At 35.1% G+C, this 23,351-nt stretch overlaps 1 protein-coding gene across 1 annotated transcript in view; it reads left to right on the top strand.

Moving 5' to 3' along the window:
* The first annotated feature begins 6,455 nt into the window (after positions 1 to 6,455).
* Positions 6,456 to 23,351, top strand: part of LOC145265382 (BET1-like protein) — a 31,687-nt gene continuing 14,791 nt past the window's right edge. The window contains exon 1 of the mRNA XM_080121180.1: positions 6,456 to 6,561. Within this exon, the coding sequence (XP_079977306.1) occupies positions 6,522 to 6,561 (40 nt within the window). The 5' untranslated portion in view covers positions 6,456 to 6,521. The remainder of the gene's footprint in view (positions 6,562 to 23,351) is intronic.

Genomic DNA, 23,351 nt, shown 5'->3' with positions numbered 1-23,351 from the left:
GCTCATAGAATCTGTGTTTAGATTTAGGCACAGACAGAGTGTGGAGATAATCGTATATAGGGGTTGTAGCTAATCTGGATAGTATAGGGAGATGTGTGCAGGGGAGTAGACTATTATGGTATGGCCGCATTGAAAGAATGGATGAGAGGTTAGTAGGTGTAGAATAGTTGAAGTAGAAGAGTTGATTCAAACGAGAAAAGAAAACATGAGAAGAAGAGATAAAGATGAACTTGAGAAAAAAAAGGGGAGAAATACTAGTGATGGGACGATTCTGATACAATTACTGATTCCGTTTTTTTTTTATAAATCTCTAAATTCGATCCCGGGCAACGTTGGGTCTTCCTACTTGTGAATTATAATAATAACAATGCTTCTTACCTTTTTTAATTGTTGAATAATACTGAACTATGGAGTTGTTATTTTCTCCCCCGTAAAAACACACGTTAAATGTGCAGATGTTTTCTATATTTTAGTTTTACTGGTAGCTTAAAATCAATAAGTAGTTATTATTTAATTATTACAACCAGCAAAAGCAACCAGGGAAAGGCCAAATAAAAGTGGAAGATTTACTTTTAAAAAAAAAAAAAAGATAAAGGAATCGATTTTGGCATCGGAAAAATAGAAACAAATTTTTCCGATTACGATACTGATTCTGATACCCCAAAAAGATCCAATTTTTCCAGATCCGATTAATCGTCCCGACACTAATAAATATGTTGCATTGCGGGAGTGCAAAGAACGGGGACAAGATGTCATGTTAACAGTGTATACAACAATGATGACCTAATCGCTTGGGGAGTTCACATTTATAATAGGAGGCTGAGTGAGATGTGAAGGGAGAAGAGTGTTAATGAACAGTCCTTTAAAAACGGAGGGGAGATTCATTTCATTATTGAAGAGGAGAATACAGTCAACACTTTGAAAGTGGGCTTCATACAAAGTTCATTATACAATATGATGGGTCAGCATGATAATATATAATAACAGAAGACAACACATTACCTTGCGGTTGAAATGACGAACGAAGACAACAGCTTACATAATAATATGAAGACATTTATTTTTCAGCTGGAGATGAAAGTGATGAGAATGCTGGCAAAATTACTACACTGTCTCATCTTCTTTGCCTTCACTTCCTAAAGGAACTTAGGCTAACTCTCTCTCTCTCTCTCCAACTCAACTGATAGCTCCAACTCAACTGATAGAATCCTTCTACCGCTCCAGAAGATATCTCACTTCTGATGCAGTATCTATATAAAAGCCAGGTACGTCCAAGGATGGATTATTGCTGCCACATCTAGGCAGGAGCTGCTAAAAACAGATTATCCTGCCTTGGCAGAGTGCAAAATAGACTTCGTGGCCTAGTTGGGGATGCCCTTTTCTCTTCCCTGCAACCCCTTTCCCACAGAACAGACGTGGTGAGCCTGTCTTTGTTTTATCGTTATTTCCATGGCAAGTGCTCGTCTGAGTTCCTGTCTCTGGTCCCCACTCGCCAATCTTTCACGATAAACACCCATCTAGCTGAAACCACTGTCAATAATTTTCCCCACTTTTTATCTGTGCCAAAATCAAAATGTAGATTCCATGAGCAGAGCTTCTTTCTTAGAAGTGCATGCCTATGGAACTCTATTCCGTTTGCCTGTTTCCCACCTGACTACAACTTGGAAGTCTTCAAGTCCAACATAAACAAATTCCTGATGAACCGCTCCCTTAAGTAAGACACTTTATCGAATCTCCAATACTAACGATTACTACGATACTATCCCATTGATTACTGTACACGTAATAACCCTTATCCTCGAGTGGCTTCCGGGCCTTGATAAGTGGTGACTGCCATGTAAAAAAAAAACTTGAACTGAACTCTGACTGAACTCTCTCTCGAACTGTCTCCTCTACTCTAGTCTAACTTAACTGTATATATTGATCTATATTTCTTTGTGACGTCAGAAGTAGCGAAACATGTGCATGTTTTGCACGTGCACATTGCATATGCTCCCAACGCGTGTTCTAGCAACACAAAGAACATTCCTTAATTTCATTGCTCCATTATTCCTCTGACCTAACTTCGTTGTATAGTTGGTCCTAACTACAATGGATAATTACACTGCATTCCTGGAATCGTCTCTAAATAACAGTATGTATTAATTTTAACTTTTAATAACTGAGTTTGAGTCCAGCATTCTCCTTTAATAATAATTATATTCAACCCTAATTACTTCATTTCACTACATACCAGGATGTGTCCCTTTTAATATACAACAAACACATGTGGCCATAGATAGATTAGTTTGGAAGTTAACTTTTCAAAACCGTCCACCACATGTCAGCATGTAGAATATAATGATGGAGAAAAAAAATGGTTCAGAGTTTTTGTGTTAGTAGATGTAGAACAGTTAGGGTGGCAAGGTCAATTCACAAGGAAAGGCTAAGTAAAAGATAGGAAGAAAGTGATGCAGTTAGCCTTGAAAGAAAGAGGGATAAATATAGGCCTGGCCAGAGATAGATTAGCTTTCATTTGTTTTATTCAGACTACAGTTCTTGTCTTGGATGTTTTTCTCACAACATCTCGTTAAACTTTGGAATATTACTGCTGAACTCAGGTATCTCTAATCTGAGTTTGACAGAAAGATTTCCGAAGTTGAAGAAGATGAACCTGAAGAAGTTTGGAGGTTACATTGGCCGAAACGCTGTGAAAATAACATTTAAGATGAGAACAGTCGTTAGAATAAACAAAATAATATAAAGAATCAACCCTTGTCTCGCAAGTTACAAAATATAAAAAGCTACTATGTAAAACTGATGATGATGATGATGATGATGATGATGATGATGATGATGATGATGACGACGTCAACACTGCTACCACCAGGAAGTTACATACGTTTGATTTGTTGGTCCATTGTAGTTGCTCGTTAATAGTGCCTTGTGTGATCTTATTATGTGCCTCAATCCAGACCTTGCATACAGTTGGGGTTGCTAGAAGCAACAGCATCAAATAATATTGTTTTTAATATCAACTTTTGATTGGACAAAATCTCTAAGCAGTTTCCTTCAATCAACCAAAGCGAGGATATTCAGTGCTAAAAATTAGCATATACTATAAAACCCCAAACACACAGCTTTTTTTCTTATTATTTTTTCATTCTTTCTTTTTTTTTTTTTTTTTTTTTGTAGAAAACACACATACATTCAACACATTGACCCTGGGCTCTTTGGAGCCAAAGGCCTTTGGTAAGTAACACAAAACTTTGAAAGATTTATTTGCAAAAAAAGATGAATAAAAAAATTACAAAATTAGACACACTACCATTGGAGGTCGCTATTGTTTTCCTCCGTCTATCCTGCTTTTAACTAAAAATATTTTGATTCACTCATCTTCCTTCATTCTTCTGGTGCTACCAGATCAGGCTGTCTGAAGATACCAGCTTCCTGACCTAAAATGCACCAAACATTGATCTTATTATTTCTTTTCCTTTCCTTTTGCAAAACTCAGTCATGTTCTGTAATGCTATGAAAAAAATAATCCTCTACAAAACAACCAAACCAAACATTATGAATAAATATTTGAAGATATAAAGAACATGAAGCACAGAAACTTTGACTAAAATGACCGGATTTGCTACAGTACTGAAGTGCTACTCATCCTATGCAGGTTGAACTGTCTCCCTCCTTTAGAGGAAGTTTCATTGGAGTATGAAGTTCACAAAAATAACCAGATTTAGCATTAAATAACCAGATTTAGCATTAAATAACCAGATTTAGCATTAAATAACCAGATTTAGCATTAAATAACCAGATTTAGCATTAAATAACCTGAAAAAAGGTTGATACGCTGTAAAAATCTGTATATCTATAAAAGTGAGAATGTGTGTGTGTGTGTAAGGACACTTCTCAACCTATATACTCAAGAAATTTTGGATCTACAGACTTGAAATTCAGTATATAGGATATTCAGATATGTGAAAAACTTTTTAATCCTTTTTTGTCTGAAAAAAAAGGCTGCTAAGGGGTCAAAATTGAAAAATTGGTACGTGGGGGGGGGGCATCGGATTTTTATCTGTTTTGCTGTTTCACAAATGCACACGCGCGAATAGTTCACATAACAGATTATTTATGTTAAGAATAAGTAGTTTGAAAACACTTTTTAAAGGACGTGTCATGCTGGTCTAATGGTTATCGTACTTGACTCACTGTCTTTAGGTTTTGGTTTTGATTTCAACTTCAGTATTTTTTCTTTTTTTTACTTACAAGAATTGAATGGTTTAGAAAAAAAACAAAAAACATAATACTCGCATGCACATGTCTCAGTTTCTGTATTAATTAGAATATAATATTTAGGCGTATTTTAAGACTGTGCAATGCCGGGCTGCCTGCTAGTGAAACAATAAAACCAAACACCATATTTTTATATATTTGAAGATATAATAAATTTAAGCAGAAAAACTTGGACCAAGATGGCCGTATTCTGCATTAAATAACTCAAAAAGTGTTTGTATGCCATAAAACAAAACAAAAAATATATAAATATTTGAAAATATAAAAAACTTAAAGCATAAATTCTCTGAACAAAATGATTGGATGCAGCATTAAATAACCCCCCAGAAAGGTGATTATGCCATAAAACAAAACAACCAAACCAAACACCATGATTAAATATTTGAAGACATAAAGAACTTGAAGCATAAAAAGTTTTTCTAAAATAACTGGATTCAGCATTAAATGACCTAAAAAGGGTTGATATGCTATAAAACAAAACAGCCAAACCAAACACCATTAATAAATATTTGAAAATATAAAAACTTTTCAGCATAAAACTTTTACCAAAATTATTGGATTCGCATCAGAGAACCCGAAAAGGATGTATATACTATAGAGCAAAACAACCAAACCAAATACCATGAATAAATATTTCAAGATATAAAAACTTGAAGCATAAAATCTTGGAACCAAAATGATCGGATTTGGTATTAACCCTTTGAACCCTGACTCAATTAAGCAATGATTATTTGTATTATTTGTATTCTTCAAACAACTGTTCTCATCTTGAGTGTTATTTTCATAACATTTCAGCCGATGTAAACTCCAACCTTCTTCATGGACATCTTTTGAGATGAGGATTGATAATTTGTATTATTTAGATTCTTCGAACTACTGTTTTCATCAGCCCTGTCGGTGGGGCATTAGAATACACCGACTGCCCCCCTGCAGAGGGTAAAAGTCCCTCAATGGGGGTCCTGGATATGACCTTAAACTATATCCAGTGGTGAGGTCCCAGCTTGTGGGCTTTGGGGAGTGTGGAGCCACCTTTTAATTACCATTGCTCCCAGGTCCACTCTGACCCGGAGTGGTAGTACCTGTTAGAGTCCCAACTATGGGTTAAATAGAAACCGATGTGAAAACAACAAATATATTCTATTAAAAAAATTTTTTCTTCAAAATCTTTGGATTTGGCATTAAATAACTCGAAAAGGGTTGATATGCCGTAAAACAAAAACAACCAACAACCAACCAACTGTTCTCATCTTGTTATTTTCACAACAGGTGTATCTCTACTTTCTTCAGGTGTATTTGGTCGAGCTCGGTAATGTTTCTGTCGAACTCGGGAATTGGGACAGAATTTCGAATGGAACCATTTATTTACTTCATGGGCGTAGTTTATTCTTGTTCCATCAGCCATGATTGGATAGAGATCCTAAGTAATTCGCAATTGTATTTTTCGGTCGCCCACACTGAGAATTGAACCTAACCACTACTGTGGCATAGTGGTTAGAGTACTTGGAAAAATCAATCGTAAAAAGTGATATTCTCCCGAAGGTTGAAGGGCCGATATGTCAGTCGTTATTCCCAAATAACTTGAAACGGTTATTCCGTAAAACGAAACAAATCAAACCAAACACTATATATAAATATTTGAAAATATAAAGAACTTTAAGCTTAAAAACTTCAACCAAAATTACCGTATTCGGCATTAAATAACCCAAAAAAGGTTGACATACCGTAAATCAAAACAACCAAATCAAACCTTTCATTCTGTCACCATTTGTCGATCAGCTTCACTTCAGCAATCGCCAAAATACCACATTTACTCTATGGTCTACCTTACTTAAAATATCCCTAATTGTTTCATAATTTTATTTAAAACACTTTAAACCATCTATTCAGAAATAAAAAAAATGAAAACCAGATAGTCTCTATTTACTTGCCTCCTCACGAGGGCAGAGTAAGATACAGGGCCAGTTTTTAAAGGGGGGGGGTGGAGAATCCAACTCTTAAAAAAGGGGAACTTTGAATTGAGACAAAAATTAAAATTGCCTCAGGCTAGAAAAATTTCTCGGTCACTCACCGAGGATCGAAAAGATTGCATCAAAATTGAGGCTACCATTTGCTCCTAACCAAAAGAGTATTGGAAATAAAATATTAGATAAGGCTATAAAAAGAAATGGAGTTATCTGCCCCTAATGAGTCAAGGGCGGATAACTCGTATTTTCTTGTGACGTGTTTTCTTTTTTTTTTTTTTCAAAATGGCCGATTGGCGAAGTAACCGAACTACGATCATGAATGGTAAGATGAAGAAACGTTTTTTTTTAAAAGAATTATTGCCTTTATTTAAAAATACGACAAAATTATTTTATCAAATTTGAATGTTGTAGAATAAACAAGAAAATACAGGTTTGTCAAGACGTTACCATTTATTAAATTAAAACTCGTATTTTTGTAAATTAAATATTTTTATTTGATTTAAAATAATTGAACTGTAAATATTTAAAGAATAATTATTTTAAACGACTTTATTAAAAAATAATGTGATATTTAACAACATTGATGGTAACTACTTTAAAGCAGAAAGTTTAAGATAACCACATCCATTTACGTTTGTTTACGTTTTCTTATTGTTTATGTTTGTATATGAATAATAATAATGTGTTCTATACGACAGGGACGCGTGAGGAAATGAATGTTTTCTTTTCGACTATAAGCACCAATAAATTATAATATTTGACTTTTAACTCTTTACATTCTAACTAATCGAAGTCAGAAATCACTTCCTATTATTCGGTAGTTTAAAGGCTTCAAAGTTATTCTCGTATTTCGAAGTGTCAATTATAGTTGACGTGTTAGTGCTTGTTAAAATAAAGTCGACAGATCGATTCTTTTTTTTTTTTTTTTTTGATACGTGGTTTTTAAAAACAAAAACACTACGTACTTACTTGTCATGTCGAAAATAGTAATATATTAAATAATTACGAAAATTCATCATGTAGAAAGAGTGAATTTGAATTTCTAACAGTATTCTATATAGTTTTTAGTTTTCACTCATTTTCCCAAACTAAACGTGTTCAACATAGAGTCCATCGATAAACAGATGTATGTTTTTCGAGCCGAATAAACATTTTACATTAAATAACAACAGTAGAAAATTATCCAGTTAGGTAAAGTAACTTATCTTGCCTTTATATTTATTTGTTATATATTTGTTTTTTGACAACTTTTTCGAATCTATGTGTATAGTAAAACAAACCCGCACCAATTTTTTTACAGAAAATTGGGAGTTCCCTAGATGTGAACACCTTGAAGATTACGAATACAGGGGGGGGACATACTTATCTTCCTTTTCACCACTGTAATGGCCGACACTTTGTTTTAGCCAATAGCGATACTATTTTATTTTTTACTAAAAACACAATATCGGTTCTTTTACTCGATTGAATTTTCGCAATTTTGGGATATATTACTATTTTCGACATGACAATTAAGTTTGTTTTTTATTTATTTATTTTTATTACATTTTCACCCCAAAAAGTCACATTCCACTTTGATGTAGAGGGCCACTATCAAGGACATAAGCTACAGGGGTACTATGTGGGGAGTTGGGCAGCAAGATGTCTGTTCACATTACACTTGAATTTCTACATGTCAGTACACTTGGGGGGAAGCAGGGATCCGGAAGGGAGTTCTAAAGTCTAGCAGTTCTGGGGAAGAAACTACTGGAGTAGAAAGCTCCCTTTTTTGGCCAAGATCAAAGTGTAGTATCTGTTCTTCAGATGCGGCACTTCCATTTTTCGTTCTTTTTCAGTGGAGAAATCCTTCACGACTGAGACAATTTTTATTTTTGTACCTTTTCTCCACGTTAAAAAACGACCCTGGTATCTAACTCTGTCCCATGGGGAGGCATTGTAAATAGGTACATTTAGGGATCTCTACTGTGTAGGAGTGGGATTTAGCTGCTTGTTGGGTTTGTCAGGAGTATTTACGTCAAGGGAGTACAAGTGCTTGCAGTTCATCAGAACATTCACCATTAAAGTACTTGTAGAACAGGCAGAGGAATGCAACATTTCGTTGATGGGACAGAGGCTGAAGCATAGATGACAGTTCAGGACCTATCAGGTTGGCGACTCTTTTGAACCTTGTTTAGAAGCGAGAGACTAGTGGTAGATGCACCAGCCAAAATATGACAACAATACTCCATACATGGGCGAATGGTGGCCTTATAAAGGTACAGTATACTTTTGGGCATTAGTAGCTTTCTCGCACAGTCGAGGGAGCCTACCTTCTTCGCAGAGGTCCTGGCAATGCTCTCAATGTAATTGTTGCAACTCATGTTTCCTGTGAACGTTAGTCCGGGGAGTTTAAAAGAAGTACTTTCGGATAATGTTGTTATTGTTGGTAAAAAAGATTTCTTGTAATTATTGAAGGAAACGAGTTTAGTCTTGGCAGCATTGAATGTGACCATCCATTTTTGTCCCCATTCCACTACAGATTGGAGGTCATCCTCTAGTGTTTCGGTCATTTCCTTAGATATGTGTTCATTTGTTTTCCTGTCTACCCTTAAGACAGTTTACAGATCGATTTTTTAGCTATATTTAAAACCACATATCTAAAAAGTCAATCTGTCAACTCCATCTTAAAATGTGCAGCATTTTCTGTTAATTCCTATTTTAGTCATGTAAGTTATCTAAATTCAAACACATTTTTGTATTTGTGGCCTTGTAGACCAAATGAAGGGTAATGTTTACGAGTCCTTACCATGGATGTGATTTGGCCCAAGGAAATAGTTCAGCTCGAATTCAAATTAAGACAAGATATCGAACCAGAAATGAAAATATGAAACAAAATGAAAATATGTTTTTTTTTTCCTCCCAATTTTTCTCAGTTATTTATTATCGAAATGAAGCGAAACAGCTTTATTTGTTGTCATTTTTTGTTTTTTTCATTTGTTTATTTTTGTTTTCTTTTTAGGTAAAGGTGTCCACCCTCCAAAAATCCTTTAAAATTACTGGCAGAGAAACCAACAAACAACTATATGAAAAAAAAATATATATATATACAAGAAGTAAATGTTATCATAGCCAATAAAAGTTAATTTTATACCTACCTGGCTCATTTATATTGGTTTTCAAGAAGTTTTTATTGCTCTTAATTTAACCTAAAAATTCAGTTTTTCCAAGCGGATTTGAAAAAAAATAAAATGGCGGCATCTTCTTTGGAAGAAGCAAGCCTCGTTTTGAATTTCAAGGATTACAAGTGCTTTGAACTTTTGGCATTTTTTACGAGAGTACTCAGAGTAGTATAAACACCCAACCTCACTATGGCTTTAGGAATAAACACACCCAACCTCCCCATGTTAAGAACGGCTTTCAAAATAAACATGCAATTCTCTTTCTGTATAAAAGCCAAGTACGTCCAAGGATAGAGTACTACTGCCACATCTGGGCAGGAACTGCTAAAAACAGCCTATCCTGTCTTGACAGAGTGAAAAATAGACTTCGTAGCTTAGTGGGGATGCCCTTTTCTCTTCCCTAAGAGAAGTTGCAAGCCTGTCTGTTTTATCGTTATTTCCATGGCAAGTGCTCGTCTGAGCTCCAATCTCCAATCTCTCGTTCCCCCTCGAAACACCCATCTGGCTGAAACTACTGTCAATAATTTTCCCCACTCTTTATCTGTGCCTAAATCCAAATGTAGATTCCATGAGCAGAGCTTCTTTCTCAGAAGTGCACGACTGTGGAACTCTATTCTGTTTGCCTGTTTCCCACCTGACTACAACTTGGATGTCTTCAAGTCCAACATAAACAAATTCCTGACAAACCGCCGTCTTAAGTAAGACACTATCAAATCTCCAATACTAATGATTATTACAATACTATCTCATTGATCACTGTACACGCAATAACCCTTATCCCTGAGTGGCCTCCAGGCCTTGATAAGTGGTGACCTCCATGTTAAAAAAAACAAAAAACACTCCCAACCTCCCCATGTTAAGAACGGTTTTAAGAATAAACACCCCCAACCTCGAAATCTGTTCTTAACATGGAGAGGTTGGGGTGTTCATAGTACACTTGGTACTCTTGTAAAAAAAATACCCCAAAAATTCAAAACGAGACTTGCTTCTTCCAGAGAAGATGCCACCATTTTCTTTTTTTCAAATCCGCTTGGAAAAATTGAATTTTTGAGATTAAATAAAGAGCAATAAAAACTATTTAAAAACCAAAACAAATGAGACAGGTAGGTATAAAATTAACTTCTAGTGACTATGATAACATTTATTTCTTGTATATATTTATTTTTCGTGTAGTTGTTTGTAGGCTTTTCTAACAAATTACCAAAATTACTAATATTATTGGTTTTCGGGGGCGCTGAAAATGAAAATAACATTTAAAATTCCAGGAAACAAATAGTTTCTCAGATACGAAGAAATTATAGTTTCAAAAAATGTTGTCAAAAATCTATAAAAGTGTCCATTTTAAAGAAAATTGTGGAGGTGGACCTAATGTAAAAATTTACCATTTATTTGATTCTAAGGTTTGAAATTTATATATTGCAATGCAATTATTCAAAAAAGTAGTGATTCAAAAAAAAATAAATAAATTCACTTGTTAACTTTATTTACTTTTTTTGTTGTTATTTTCAAGCACTTAGTGTTGTAGCACTTAGTTTTAATTATTTTATTCTAGGACGTGTGAGGTTTGAAATTACATATTGCAACCCAATTATTATCCAAAAAAGAATTTGTATTGTTGTTAGGAAAGAAAAAAAAAACAGTGAAAAATAAAAATACTGACAGAAATACATACAATAAAATAATTTAAAAAATAACGGTACTTGAAAATATCAAAAAAAAAAAAAAAAGGTTATATTGTACGTATCCGTTTTGGACTGAATATCTCCGAAAAAAAAATTTCACTTAATTTGATCGAGTAGTTTTTGTTTTTTTTTTACTGCGGAAAAACACGTTTTTATGAGACTGCATTGAAGTCAGCCGTCTTGGAATTTTATGAACACACTACGAGGAGATAACTTAATTTCAAGCGCCGACACTCCCTCCCCATCTTTAATACTAGCTTTTCTTCCTAAAAATCGAACCTTTTGCTCGGTATCATAACAAATTGTTTTTTCGCTGTAAGAAAAAAACTACTTGGTGAAATTAAGTGAAATGTTTTTTCAAAGGACTTCGTTCCATATCAGATACGTACAATATAACCTTTTTTCGATATTTTCATTTTTTAATGTCTTAATTAAATTGTACAAGTACTATAACAAACCAAAATATTCAAATATTTAGCAATTATTAATAAATAAAAAAAGCGGTGAAAAAAAAAAAAAAAAAGTTTTGTTTCATTTCCTTAGAGAAGGATTCCATGGTTTCGTTCATGAATCAACTTCTGCTCATGAATACAACTTTTAGACGAACTATTTTATATCTTGGAGCCGGGTAAGGACTCATGCAACATTACCAAATGAAGACTTACAATGAAATGATTTTAATTTTAGCGTTATTGCGGCCACCACTTCCCTCCCTTGTGCCCCCTCCCCAAAATGAGAACAAAAAAAAAAAACAGAATTAATCCTCCTCTCCCTCCACTAAAAAAGTAAGAACTAAAAATGACCCTTCCATCTAATAAAATGATAAATTTTCCTTGCGCTGACCGTACTTTCCAATGGCGATCCCCCCTCTCAACAAATAAAATTTTAGAAAATTGAAAAAAAAACAAGGTTGACTTGTTTTCGGAAACAAGACCAGATTAACTTGTTTTACTTATAAACAATAATATTCAAAATGTCGACCAGATTATATATAATGCAAAACATTAGGAAATGAAGATCTTTTCCTGATCGACATTAATGATCTTCCAAATCACATCCTTACATCATTCGTATACATTTTTGCTGACGACACTACCATCTATGGTAGCACATCTTAGACAGTAAATGACCAAGTTCTCTCCGATTCTCTCTCCTCTGATCTTGATCACGTTGTACAATGGGGAAAGGAGTGGCTGGTTACTTTTAATGCATCTAAAACCAAGCTTCTATCTTTACATCATCAACGTTCTGATCCCCATCTGGCATTAATTAAAATGAATGGCTCTCGTCTTGAGGAGGCCTCAAGTTTTGACAGGCTTCTGGGCTTGACCTTTACTCCTGATCTTAAATGGAATACGTACATCAAATCTGTTGCCAAGGCCGCTGGAAAAATGGTTGGATCCTTCTATCGATCCAGTAGATATCTCACTGCTGATGCAATTCTCTATCTATATAAGAGCCAGATACGTCCAAGGATGGAATACTGTTGCCACATATGGGCAGGAGCTGCTAGAAAAGACTTGTCCTGCCTTGGTAGGGTTCAAAATAGACTTCGTGGCCTGGTGGGAGATGTCCTTTTCTCTTCGCTGCAACCTCTATCTCACAGAAGAGAAGTTGCGAGTTTGTCTCTGCTTTATCGTTATTTTCATGGAAAGTGTTCAACTGAGCTTCAATCTATGGTCCCCCCTCGCCAAACTTTTACAAGAAACACTCGTCTAGCTGAAAACACTATTAATAATTCCCCTCACTCTTTATCTGTGCTTAAACCTAAACATAGATTCCATGATCAAAGCTTTTTTTTTAGAACTGCACGCCTGTGGAATTGTCTTCCGTTTTCCTGCTTTCCAGCCGTCTATAATATGGTTGTCTTCAAGTCCAACGTGAACAAGTTTCTGATGAGCCGTTCCACTTAAGTTAACAAATTTACCGAACTTGCATTACTATCGATTACTATATTGTCCTTTTGACTACTCTATACTCTTTAAGCCTTATCCTTGAGTGGCCTATCGGCCTTGATAAGTGGTGACGCCTATCTAAAAAAAAAAAGAAAGATCTTAATATTATAAGAACTACTTGCCGGCGACAATTTTAAATGAGATATTTGTGCAAAGCAAACGTGAATACCCTTAAAAGTCAACTTTTTATTTGTAAGTAATGATTTGATCTACCATGCCACAAATACCTAAATTGTAGCATTTAATAGGTATGACGCAAATTGGGGACACCCATAACAAAAAATGCAGTTAAAATATAGCAAAATGAAATTCATGATAATTTTTAGTCTATACTAGCAGGGGGTACTTGGCGTTGCCCGGGTGTTTGGGGGGGGGTGTTAATGAAAACCTAAGAATAAGTGAAGTAAAAAACCCAGAAAAACGAACGTTAAAAAATCTGAAAAACACATGAAAAATGGCTTAAATAACCCTGCTTCAATATTAAAATTTAAAAAATCGAAAAAAAAAAATAAGACATCTCACACCACGATTCGAACACAAAACGTTTAGATAATGAGGCCGTGCTCTAAGCAACTGAGCTAAGACGACGTCGCCAAAATTGTGTCGCTTTTTCAAATATTAAAAGTAAATCAGGTTACGACGTCGTATGACGCATGTGTAGAAGCGAACTCGTCATGAGAGGACGGTTTTTGCTGATCCCCCAGTCCCCTGCCCTGTAGAAAACTACTGATTTCAGGATGAAGGAATTAACGTTTTTGGCCAATTTTTCGATATTTGTCCGGCGAACGTTGGAAGTTTAAAATGATACCGATCTGGCGAAAATCCGTGACCTGTGTGGAAAGCTTTTGCAAGACATACAAACACACATACATACACATAGTTTCGCTTTTATATTTATAGACTAGCGAGGGGTACCTGGCGTTGCCCGGATGTTTGGGGGAGGTTAAAAAAAAAGTAAGTATGAGGATCGAACCCAAACCGTTGAGGCAAAGTTGTAAATTAAAGTGTGAAAAAAAAAAAAGTGCGATGTTAACTATTGCCCCACCGCGAGATGCTAACGGAAACACGTTTGAATTTATTTAATTAGTTGGATTTAGCAGGTACCCGTTTTAATGAGTTAATGAGATCAACTGTGGGATAGTATTCATTTACTGCTGAACGCTTTTTTTTTCCCACCCCCAAGATGTTATAGGAAAAAGACTAAACCCACATGCGGCGAGCAACAAATATTGAATATTTATCTTCCCGAAATCGAGCAAATTAAATAGACAGGCGAGCTTTGTTGTTAACTGTGAGATATTACGATTTGTATGTGATATAAAAAGTTTTAAAAAGTTGTGAACCTACCGACCGCTTCTCTGAAAGAAGCCTTTTGTAGACACACAGAAAAAGCGAACACACATACATACGTACATACATACATACACACATTTTCGCTTTTATATTTATAGATTACAGAGCAAAGCATCGGAAAATGAAGATCTTAATTTTACTACTTGTTGGCGACAATTTTAAATGTGATATTTGTGCAAAACAGGCTGGAATACCCCTTAAAAATCAGCTTTTTAATTATAAGGCCACAAATATCCAAATTTTGCCATTTACTCTCAAACAATTTTTGGTTGCTTCTTCCTTATTAGAGTGAAATTCGAAATATTGAATTTAAAGATAAAAAAAAATGCTATCTACTTAATTCTCATAACGCAGTAAAGAACATATCCAAAAATTATTAAAAAATGATAAGGTAGAAAATTAATTATTCATGAAAACAGTTTTCGAAGATCATTAGCAAAAATTGAGTTTTTCTAAATTTACCCAAGGGTTAAGAAAATAATTACCTCCCATCGTTATGATTGGAGCTATCCATTTTTTTTTGGTTTTTTTTAAGCAAAACTTAATTTTTGCGAATTGTCTTCAAAAATTATTTTCATTAATAATTAATTTTCTACCTTATCGTTTTTCATAATTTTTGGATATGTTCTTTACTGCATTATGATAATTAAGTAGATAGCATTGGGTTTACTTGAAATTCAATATTTTGAATTTCGTTCTAGTAACGAAGGACCATCCAATTTTTTATGCTTGTACAATATTTGAATAAAACAAAAAACGAAATTTGCTAAACTAAACTTATAAATTAGGTTCCTTTTTTTTTTTTTTTTTTTTTACACAGGAATCACCACTTATCAAGGCCCGGAGGCCACTCGAGGATAAAGGTTAATGGGTATAATTAGTCAATGTGATTATAGCGTAGTAAACATAAGTAGTTGGAATTTTGTAAATTGGATTACTTAGAGGGACGGTTCATCAAGAACTTGTTTACGTTGGACTTGAAGACAATCAGATTGTAGCCAGCTGGAAAGCAGGCAATCGGAAGAGAGTTCCACAGGCGTGCAGTTCTAAGATAGAAGCTTTGTTTGTGGAATCTATGTTTAGGTTTAGGCGCAGATAAAGAGTGTGGGAAATTATTGATAGTGGTTTTCACCAGACGAGTGATTTCCGCGAAAGTTTGGTGAGAGGGGGACTATAGATTGAAGCTCCGATGAGCACTTGCCATGAAAATAATGATAAAGCAGAGAGAGGTTTGCAACGTCTCTTCTGTGGGAAAGAGATTGCAGGGAAGAGAAAAGAGCATCTCTCACTAAGTTACGAAGTCTATTTTGAACTCTGTCAAGGCAGGATAAGCTGCTTCTAGCAGCTCCTGCCCATATGTGGCAACAGTACTCCATCATTGGCCGTACCTGGCTTTCATATAGGTAGAGAATTGCATGGTGAGTGACATATCTACCGGAGCAGTAGAAGGATCCTACCATTTTTTTCAGCAACTTTGGCAAGGGATTTGATTTCCAAATAATTGTGTATAGTTCCCACACTGACAGCAAACTATGCACTTATTGTCTTTATAGACACATGATAATTCTTAACCATGAAATTTTTTATTTGGCCAATCAACTCTTGTGTTTTGACTTCCTTACTCCTCCCATATTTCTCACCATCCCTTATAGACTCTCTTCCTTCCTTGAATTTCTTATGCTACATGCTACTCAAAAACTAATGCTTGATTCATGCAAGATGGTCCAAAAGCAGTCTGAAGCGTTCCATACGTTTTATGGCATTTTTTCCAAGTTTAAAACAGAATTTTATTGCATATCATTCTTCTAAAGTGTCCTCACATCCAAATTGCATTTTTGAAATTCACCAGTTGTGACAATCAGGCTTTAGTAGGGTGTATTCCAATTCCTGCTTTAGCTGCTCATTTGAACCTGAAATCATAAAAATTGATCAGCCATCTCATAAGTTTATAGCAATAACATACTAAATTTTTGACAGTTTATGACAATTTTAAATGCCTGTACAAAAAAAATCTGGAGACTTATTTAAGGTATATTAAAAATGCTATCTGATCTGGAAATGGGTGATCATTTTACATTAACTTTATCTGCGAAATTGATCTTTCACTAAATCTCCACACCTCCAAGGTATATCAGCCTGATGTTATCCCTACTATACTAATAAATAAATGCTTTGTTAAGCTAGCCCTGCCTCTCTCCAAACTCTACAACAAATGCCTTGCCGAATCTTGCTTCCTTGACAGCTGAAAAATTGCCTCTATGGTACCAGTATTCAAGAATACTAGTGAACGAACTGATTCCTTCAATTATTGCCTTCCTATCTTCATTAAAATCTTTGTATCATTAATCAATCTAGCACTAGTCTACCACCTCGTAAATACTAAACTTCTTTCTAACTATTAGTATAAATTTAGGCAAGCCCCTTATACGGTAGACACCGTAATGGTCATCTCTGAATATGTATAGCATACAGTGGACTAGGCAGTAGCCCTCGATTATATCCCATGCCTTTGGCATGAAAGCTTTCTCCTGAAAATTCTTGATAAATATTTAATACTAGCAGGGGGTACCCGGCATTGCCCGGGTGTTTGGAGGTGTGTGTTTTTGGGTAAATGAAAACAAAAATCGTTGATTGTTTTAAAAAAAAAAAAAAAACGAAGCCTTGACGCGCAGTTGGAAAATAATAAAGTGTGAAAAAAAACGTGCGACTTGGCAGGTGCCCGTTTTTGAAGAGTTAATGACGTCAACTTTGAGTGCGGGGCAGTGTTTTATTTACCGCGAGCCTGTTTGCTTCTTTTTTTTTATGCGAAAAAGCTTAATACACGTGCGGCAATCGAAAATTGTTGAATATTTATCTTTTGAAAGTCGGGCAAATTAAATAGACAGGCAACCCCGGTTGTTAACTCGTAGATATTATCATTTAGGCGCGATATAAAAAGTTTTAAGAAGTTGTGAGGCGACCGATCGGTTCTCGGAAAAAAGCCTTTCTTGGACATACACGAAAACGCACGCGCGCGCACACACACACACACACACACACACAAACATTTTCGCTTTTATATATAGATAATCAGATCCATCCTGGGCAAAAGAAGAATCCAGGTTGTCCTCGATATTGCCGATGTGTCACAGGGATTGATTCTTGAACTTCTATTATTCCTGATAATCATAAACGACCTCCCTGATAACATTGTACCTGAGATGGGTATGTTTGCTGATGATGCCATGCTCTATTTTCGACATGTGGGAAAAATGAATGCACACGTATTCAAGGTAACGTCTGCGATCTTAAAAAATGACCTCCAGTCTGTAGTGAAGACATGAATGGGTGGTAACATTTAATGCTACGAAGAAAAAGCTTACGATTTTTATGGCTAGTAGCATATTTCATAATGAGAGTTCATCGTTCAAACTCCTCACATGGTAATATGAATTGGAACAAATACATAGAAGACATTGCCAAGACTGCTGCAAAGAAGGTGGGCTCTCTCTTCCATACTAGAAAAGTACACATACTCATCCTATATCAGTACAAAGCCACCGCCTGGTCATGCATCGAGTGTGGTTGTCACCCACCACTAATGTCTTTCTTTGAGACATGGTCCAAAGGAGAGTCTATAATCTCATAGGTTCTGCACTGTCAACCAAGATCCAATCTCTATCATGATTGTTTTACAAAGTTTAACGGAATGTGCTCCGACAAGTTCATGGCACTGGTGCCCTCTTAGCATAAATACTCTTAACTAACCTTTTAACAGAGGAAATTCGAAAAGTTAAGTGTCTGAAGAGAGAAGTTATTAGAGTAGAAAATTTCCAGCATCTAGAGATGAAGGGGTGGGATTTTGCTGCTATTCGGGGTATTTTCATTAAGGGATAAAAGTGCAGCAAGTTCATTGGAGCACATTCCATTAAAGTATTTGCAAAACAAGCACATGGATGCAACCGTGTGCTGATGTGACAAGGGCTAAAACTTGGCCGACAGCGCAGGTCTGTTAGGTTCGAAACATGGGTATCTGTCAGAAAAACCTCATCAGTGACATGAAGAGAACTTTTTCAGCGCAGGTGCTCAAGTGTAAAAAAAATGGCAAAAATATAGTAATGGACACTGCCTCGGTAGGGAACAGGCCTATAATACATTCCTCTGCAAAGGGCACTTTTAAAACAGGAGTAATGGGGCAGGGGCTTGAGCATTGTTAGCCCTCCCCCATTTCCACTCTGCATGTCCCTAAGCCTAAGGCAGTGTTGTCAGGAATAGGTCAAAAAGTGAGGCTTGCTGGTCCTCACGATCTGGAAAAGGTGTTTGATTATAATCGCTTAAAAAAGAAAAATCAGGTGGGAGAGGGTTAGCAGAGTGCATGACTCTAATAATACCATTATATTTTTTTTTACCAAATTTTGTTTCAAGTAAAAACAATTTGTTTGGAAATAAATGCTGGAATCCATAATTAGTTCAGAAGTGTATAAGTTACCACATAAACAAGTAGATATAAATGCTTGCACATGTAAAATTTCAGCTACATCAGAATACTAGAAGTTGTTCAGGGACATAGCTTATTGAACGCTCCTCATATTTATCTCCCTTAGTATGTACTAGCAGAGAGATCAAACGTTGCCCGGGATTGAATGATGATCAACGAATGTTTCACACTCCGATATTTTTATTGTCATAAAACTCAGTGAAATCGCCAATTTTTCAATCAAACCAATTGATTGCCTGCTTTAGTTGGTGACCCATCACTGTGCACCAGGAAGAAACCTCATATGCCTTCCTGCAGTGACTAACTTCACAGTACATTGCACTGTAGAGAACCTACTGCTGACTTTATAAAATTATTTTTTATATATACATTGTCTTTAATTAAAGTTTAAAATGCAAAAGTCAAGTATCATAGTTCAATTGTACTCTAAACCGAAACATTCATTTTGAACATCCCCGTCATATCAAGTTGATTTTATATATTTTTTTCGGCTTGTGTAGTAATAAAACTTCTCAAATGCGCTTGTGATGTTAGGCTGTGTAAGGTGTTAACTTTGGTCCAAATCGTTTGTTCTTTCTTTTATTGGATTATTTCGATTTTCAATTGTTAATACTTATCAAAGACATTCCAATACAAAATCTATCTAAGAACACTGCCAGACACATAAAGTACTTTCGTGTGAATTCATAAAAATCAGCCCAGATGTTTTAAAGTCAGTAGGGAACAAACTCACATACACACGCACACACAGTTTTTTTTTTTATATATAATAGTAGATGTATATATCTATCTATATAATTATAAAATTCAAATGATCTTGTAACGAGTATTGTACCCCAACATCCGGTTTACGACTTCCGGTTGCACATACATACATAAACAAATAATCAACGTGACAATAAAACATATTGTTTTACTGTGTACATTTTCAGCATCCCAATTGTTTTTTTTTTCGTGTTTAAATTATCCAAATAAAAAATTGTTAATACTTTCTGCATTTTTTTTTTTTTACATCGTTCATTTCCGTATTACGTTTAAGTTATTTTAACGTAATTTTCTTACAAATAAATCTACTTTAACCCGATGACAGCCGAAAATATGGATGTAAGTTTTTGGGGTTTTTTTCAAAAATAAAACAATTATAAACAGAACGACTCATAGAAATCTATCTATATTCTTTTTTCATTTTAATATACTTTCATAGAAATGTTTTTGTCACAAAAACCTATTTTCTTTACGTCACAAGTGTCACGCTCATGCATTAATTCCATAGCTAATATAACATACTGACCTAACGGGTCACGGGTAGTCTAATATATATATATATATATATAATTTTAGACAAATATTATTGAATAGCACGGAATTATTCTGTTTTACAATTTTCCTTTTTATCTTCTCCAATCTCCGAATAGTCCTTTTTGTGTTTTTCTTGAAATTGTATACGTTGGATCCATAATCGCGAGCGTTTTCGACAGAAGTACTTCTATCATCCTCAGGCATATTGTAGAAATAAATGTAGATTGTTTTTTAATTTACTTATATATATATATATATATATATATATATATATATATATCCTAGTCACGTGGTAATTTGTTACATGTTAGGTGGGCGGACTTTTTTTTTTTTTTACATATATTAAACACATTTATATATACAAACATTATGGATCCAACATATACAATTTCGAGAAGAACACAAAAAGGACTATTCGGAGATTGGAGAAGATAAAATGGAAAATTGTAAAACAGAATAATTCCGTGCTATTCAATAGTATTTGTCTAAATGAGAAAATGCTGCCTAAATATGCACACACACACACACACACACACACATATATATATATATATATATTATCTTTCTCTCCACATTCTCTGGTATTCTGGATATGTTATAGACAGAGTGAGGGGGGCTTTGTACAATTCCACAACTTTGTAATTGATTGTTTCTTTCTTTCCAAGGCTATTTTGGTCCATTTTAAAATGGTCTTTCTTTCCAAGGCTATTTTGGTCCATTTTAAAATGGTCTTTCTAAAAAAAAATAGCAACTAAACAACTTTTGGCCTTTGACTCATTGTCACACTTTGTTGTTGTTTTGTTTTTTGTTTTTTTTTAAATAAAAGTGCACACAAATACCCACCCTAACACCCTCCACCCCATACAAATGGATTATTCAAGGATTTCTTTTTTTTCCTTATTTTATTTTTTTATTCTATCTTCTTCTTTCATTTGTTCTTCCCCTTTTCATTTAACAATCTAGCAAGACAAAGTGATTTTTCTACAAAACTTTTTAATTTTCGTTCACGCCAAACAAAGCACAATTGCCACTGAAACATAAGAGGCGACTGTGATTAGGGGCTGGATTTAAAGGGAGATAAACCCAAGTGGAGAGTTAATCGCTAAGATGTTTGTTCACCTTACATTTAAATTTCTGTATGTTGTCGGGGGAAATGGAGTGATTTTTTTTTTTATCTGAGTCACTCCAAACAAAACATGTAAGGAGCAAATCAGAATAAGAGATGATTATTGCAAAGACAGAAGATATCTATTGACTTTTTTTTATAAATATAATTAGAAGGAAAACAGTCAGCAGGAAGAGAGTTCCATAAGCCTGCAGTGCATGGAAAGAAGTTACTGGAATAGGGAGGAGTATTATAACGAGGCAGCTGAATAGTGAATTAGTGAAGACCACTAGACCAATGAGTCAAGCAAGCTGGAATAAAGGAAGCAGGGAATAAATCAGACAATTCTGAAGAATACATGCCATAATAGTATTTTATTCCAAAGTAGCCTTTGCTGGTATGGCTATGTTGAAAGAATACACGAGTTTTTGATTTTGTAGATGTAGAACAGTTGAGGTAGCAGGTCTAGTTCATAGGGTAAAGGTCAATGAAAACATGGGAGGAACTAATAAATATGGACGAGAGAGAAAGAAGGATAAATAAAGACTGGGTCAGAGATAGGTTAGTTTAGAAGTAATTTTTTAAAGCCGTCCAATTCATGTTAGTATGTAAAACAGAATTAAACTAAATCTGCTGATGAAAGAATATGACGGTGCTTGGGTTAGTAGATGTAGAACAATTAAGGTAGCAGGATCAGGCCAAGGAAAACAAGTGATAAATAGGGCTAGGACAACAGCATATTCTTTTTATTTTTTTGACTCTTGAGTGTGTATCCGTTGATATCTTATATGCTTTTATATAGAGTGATGTGGTTTTCGGTTGATTAACTGTGTCGGATATGTACTCAAAAGTCAAAACAATGAAAAGAATACTCTGTTGTCATAGCCCTAATGATAGAAATGGACTTGAGAGATAAATGAAGATCAGGCCAAAGCTAGGTTAGTTTAAAAGTAATTTCTTAAAACAGTCTAACACATGCCAACATATAAAACAGAGTTAAACCAAATCATGGAATTGCTTTTCTACTCGCTACAACATGGCCATCTTCAAGTCCAATGTCAACAAATACTTATTTATCTGATCACTTAATTAATCAAGTTCTGCCATTTCCACCAATCGTTTCCAATCCTTTCATAGTATTCTTCATCATTCAACTAACAATCTCATTTACCCATATCCTCGACCAGCTTTCGGCCTTGATACATAGTGACTTATTAGTGCATATAAAAGAAAACTCATGATCATCAATAACATGAAGAAATCTCTATAACAATATGTAAAGGCAATTTCCTGCTCGTAGGTATGTTATCACCCTTTACCCCTTTTTTTAAAAAATAGGCTTGCTCGACCACTGAAGATGCAATACAAAATAAGTAATTTTCAAAATTTCACCTTTTTTTATAACAGGGTGGTCATCACTTATCAAGGCCCGGAAGCCACTCAGGAATAAGGGTTATTGCGTGTACAGTAATCAATGGGATAGTATCGTAGTAATCGTTAGTATTGGAGATTTGATAAACTGTCTTACTTAAGGGGGCAGTTCATCAGGAATTTGTTTATGTTGGACTTGAAGACATCCAAGTTGTAGTCAGGTGGGAAACAGGCAAACAGAAGAGAATTCCACGGGCGCACTTCTAAGAAAGAAGCTTTGTTCATGGAATCTACATTTTGATTTAGGAACAGATAAAGAGTGGGAAAATTATTGATAGTGGTTTCAGCTAGATGGGTGTTTATCGTGAAAGATTGACGGGGTGGGGGACCAAAGATTGGAGCTCAGACGAGCACTTACCATGGAAATGATGATAAAACAAAGACAGGCTCGCAACGTCCCTTCTGTGGGAGAGAGGTTGCAGGGAAGAGAAAAGGGCATCCCCCACTAAGCCACGAAGTGTATATTTTGTACTCTGTCAAGGCAGGATAGGCTGTTTTTAGCAGCTCCTGCCCAGATGTGGCAGCAGTACTTTATTCTTGGACGTACTTGGCTTTTATATAGATAGAGAATTGCATCAGCAGTAAAATATCTTCTGGAGCGGTTGAAGGATCCCACCATTTTCCCAGCGACCTTGGCAACAGACTTGATGTA

Source organism: Euprymna scolopes, chromosome 40, assembly GCF_053919585.1.
Source record: "Euprymna scolopes isolate OS-2025 chromosome 40, ASM5391958v1, whole genome shotgun sequence".
NCBI classification, from domain to species: domain Eukaryota; kingdom Metazoa; phylum Mollusca; class Cephalopoda; order Sepiida; family Sepiolidae; genus Euprymna; species Euprymna scolopes.
This window is presented reverse-complemented; position numbering and strand designations above follow the sequence as displayed.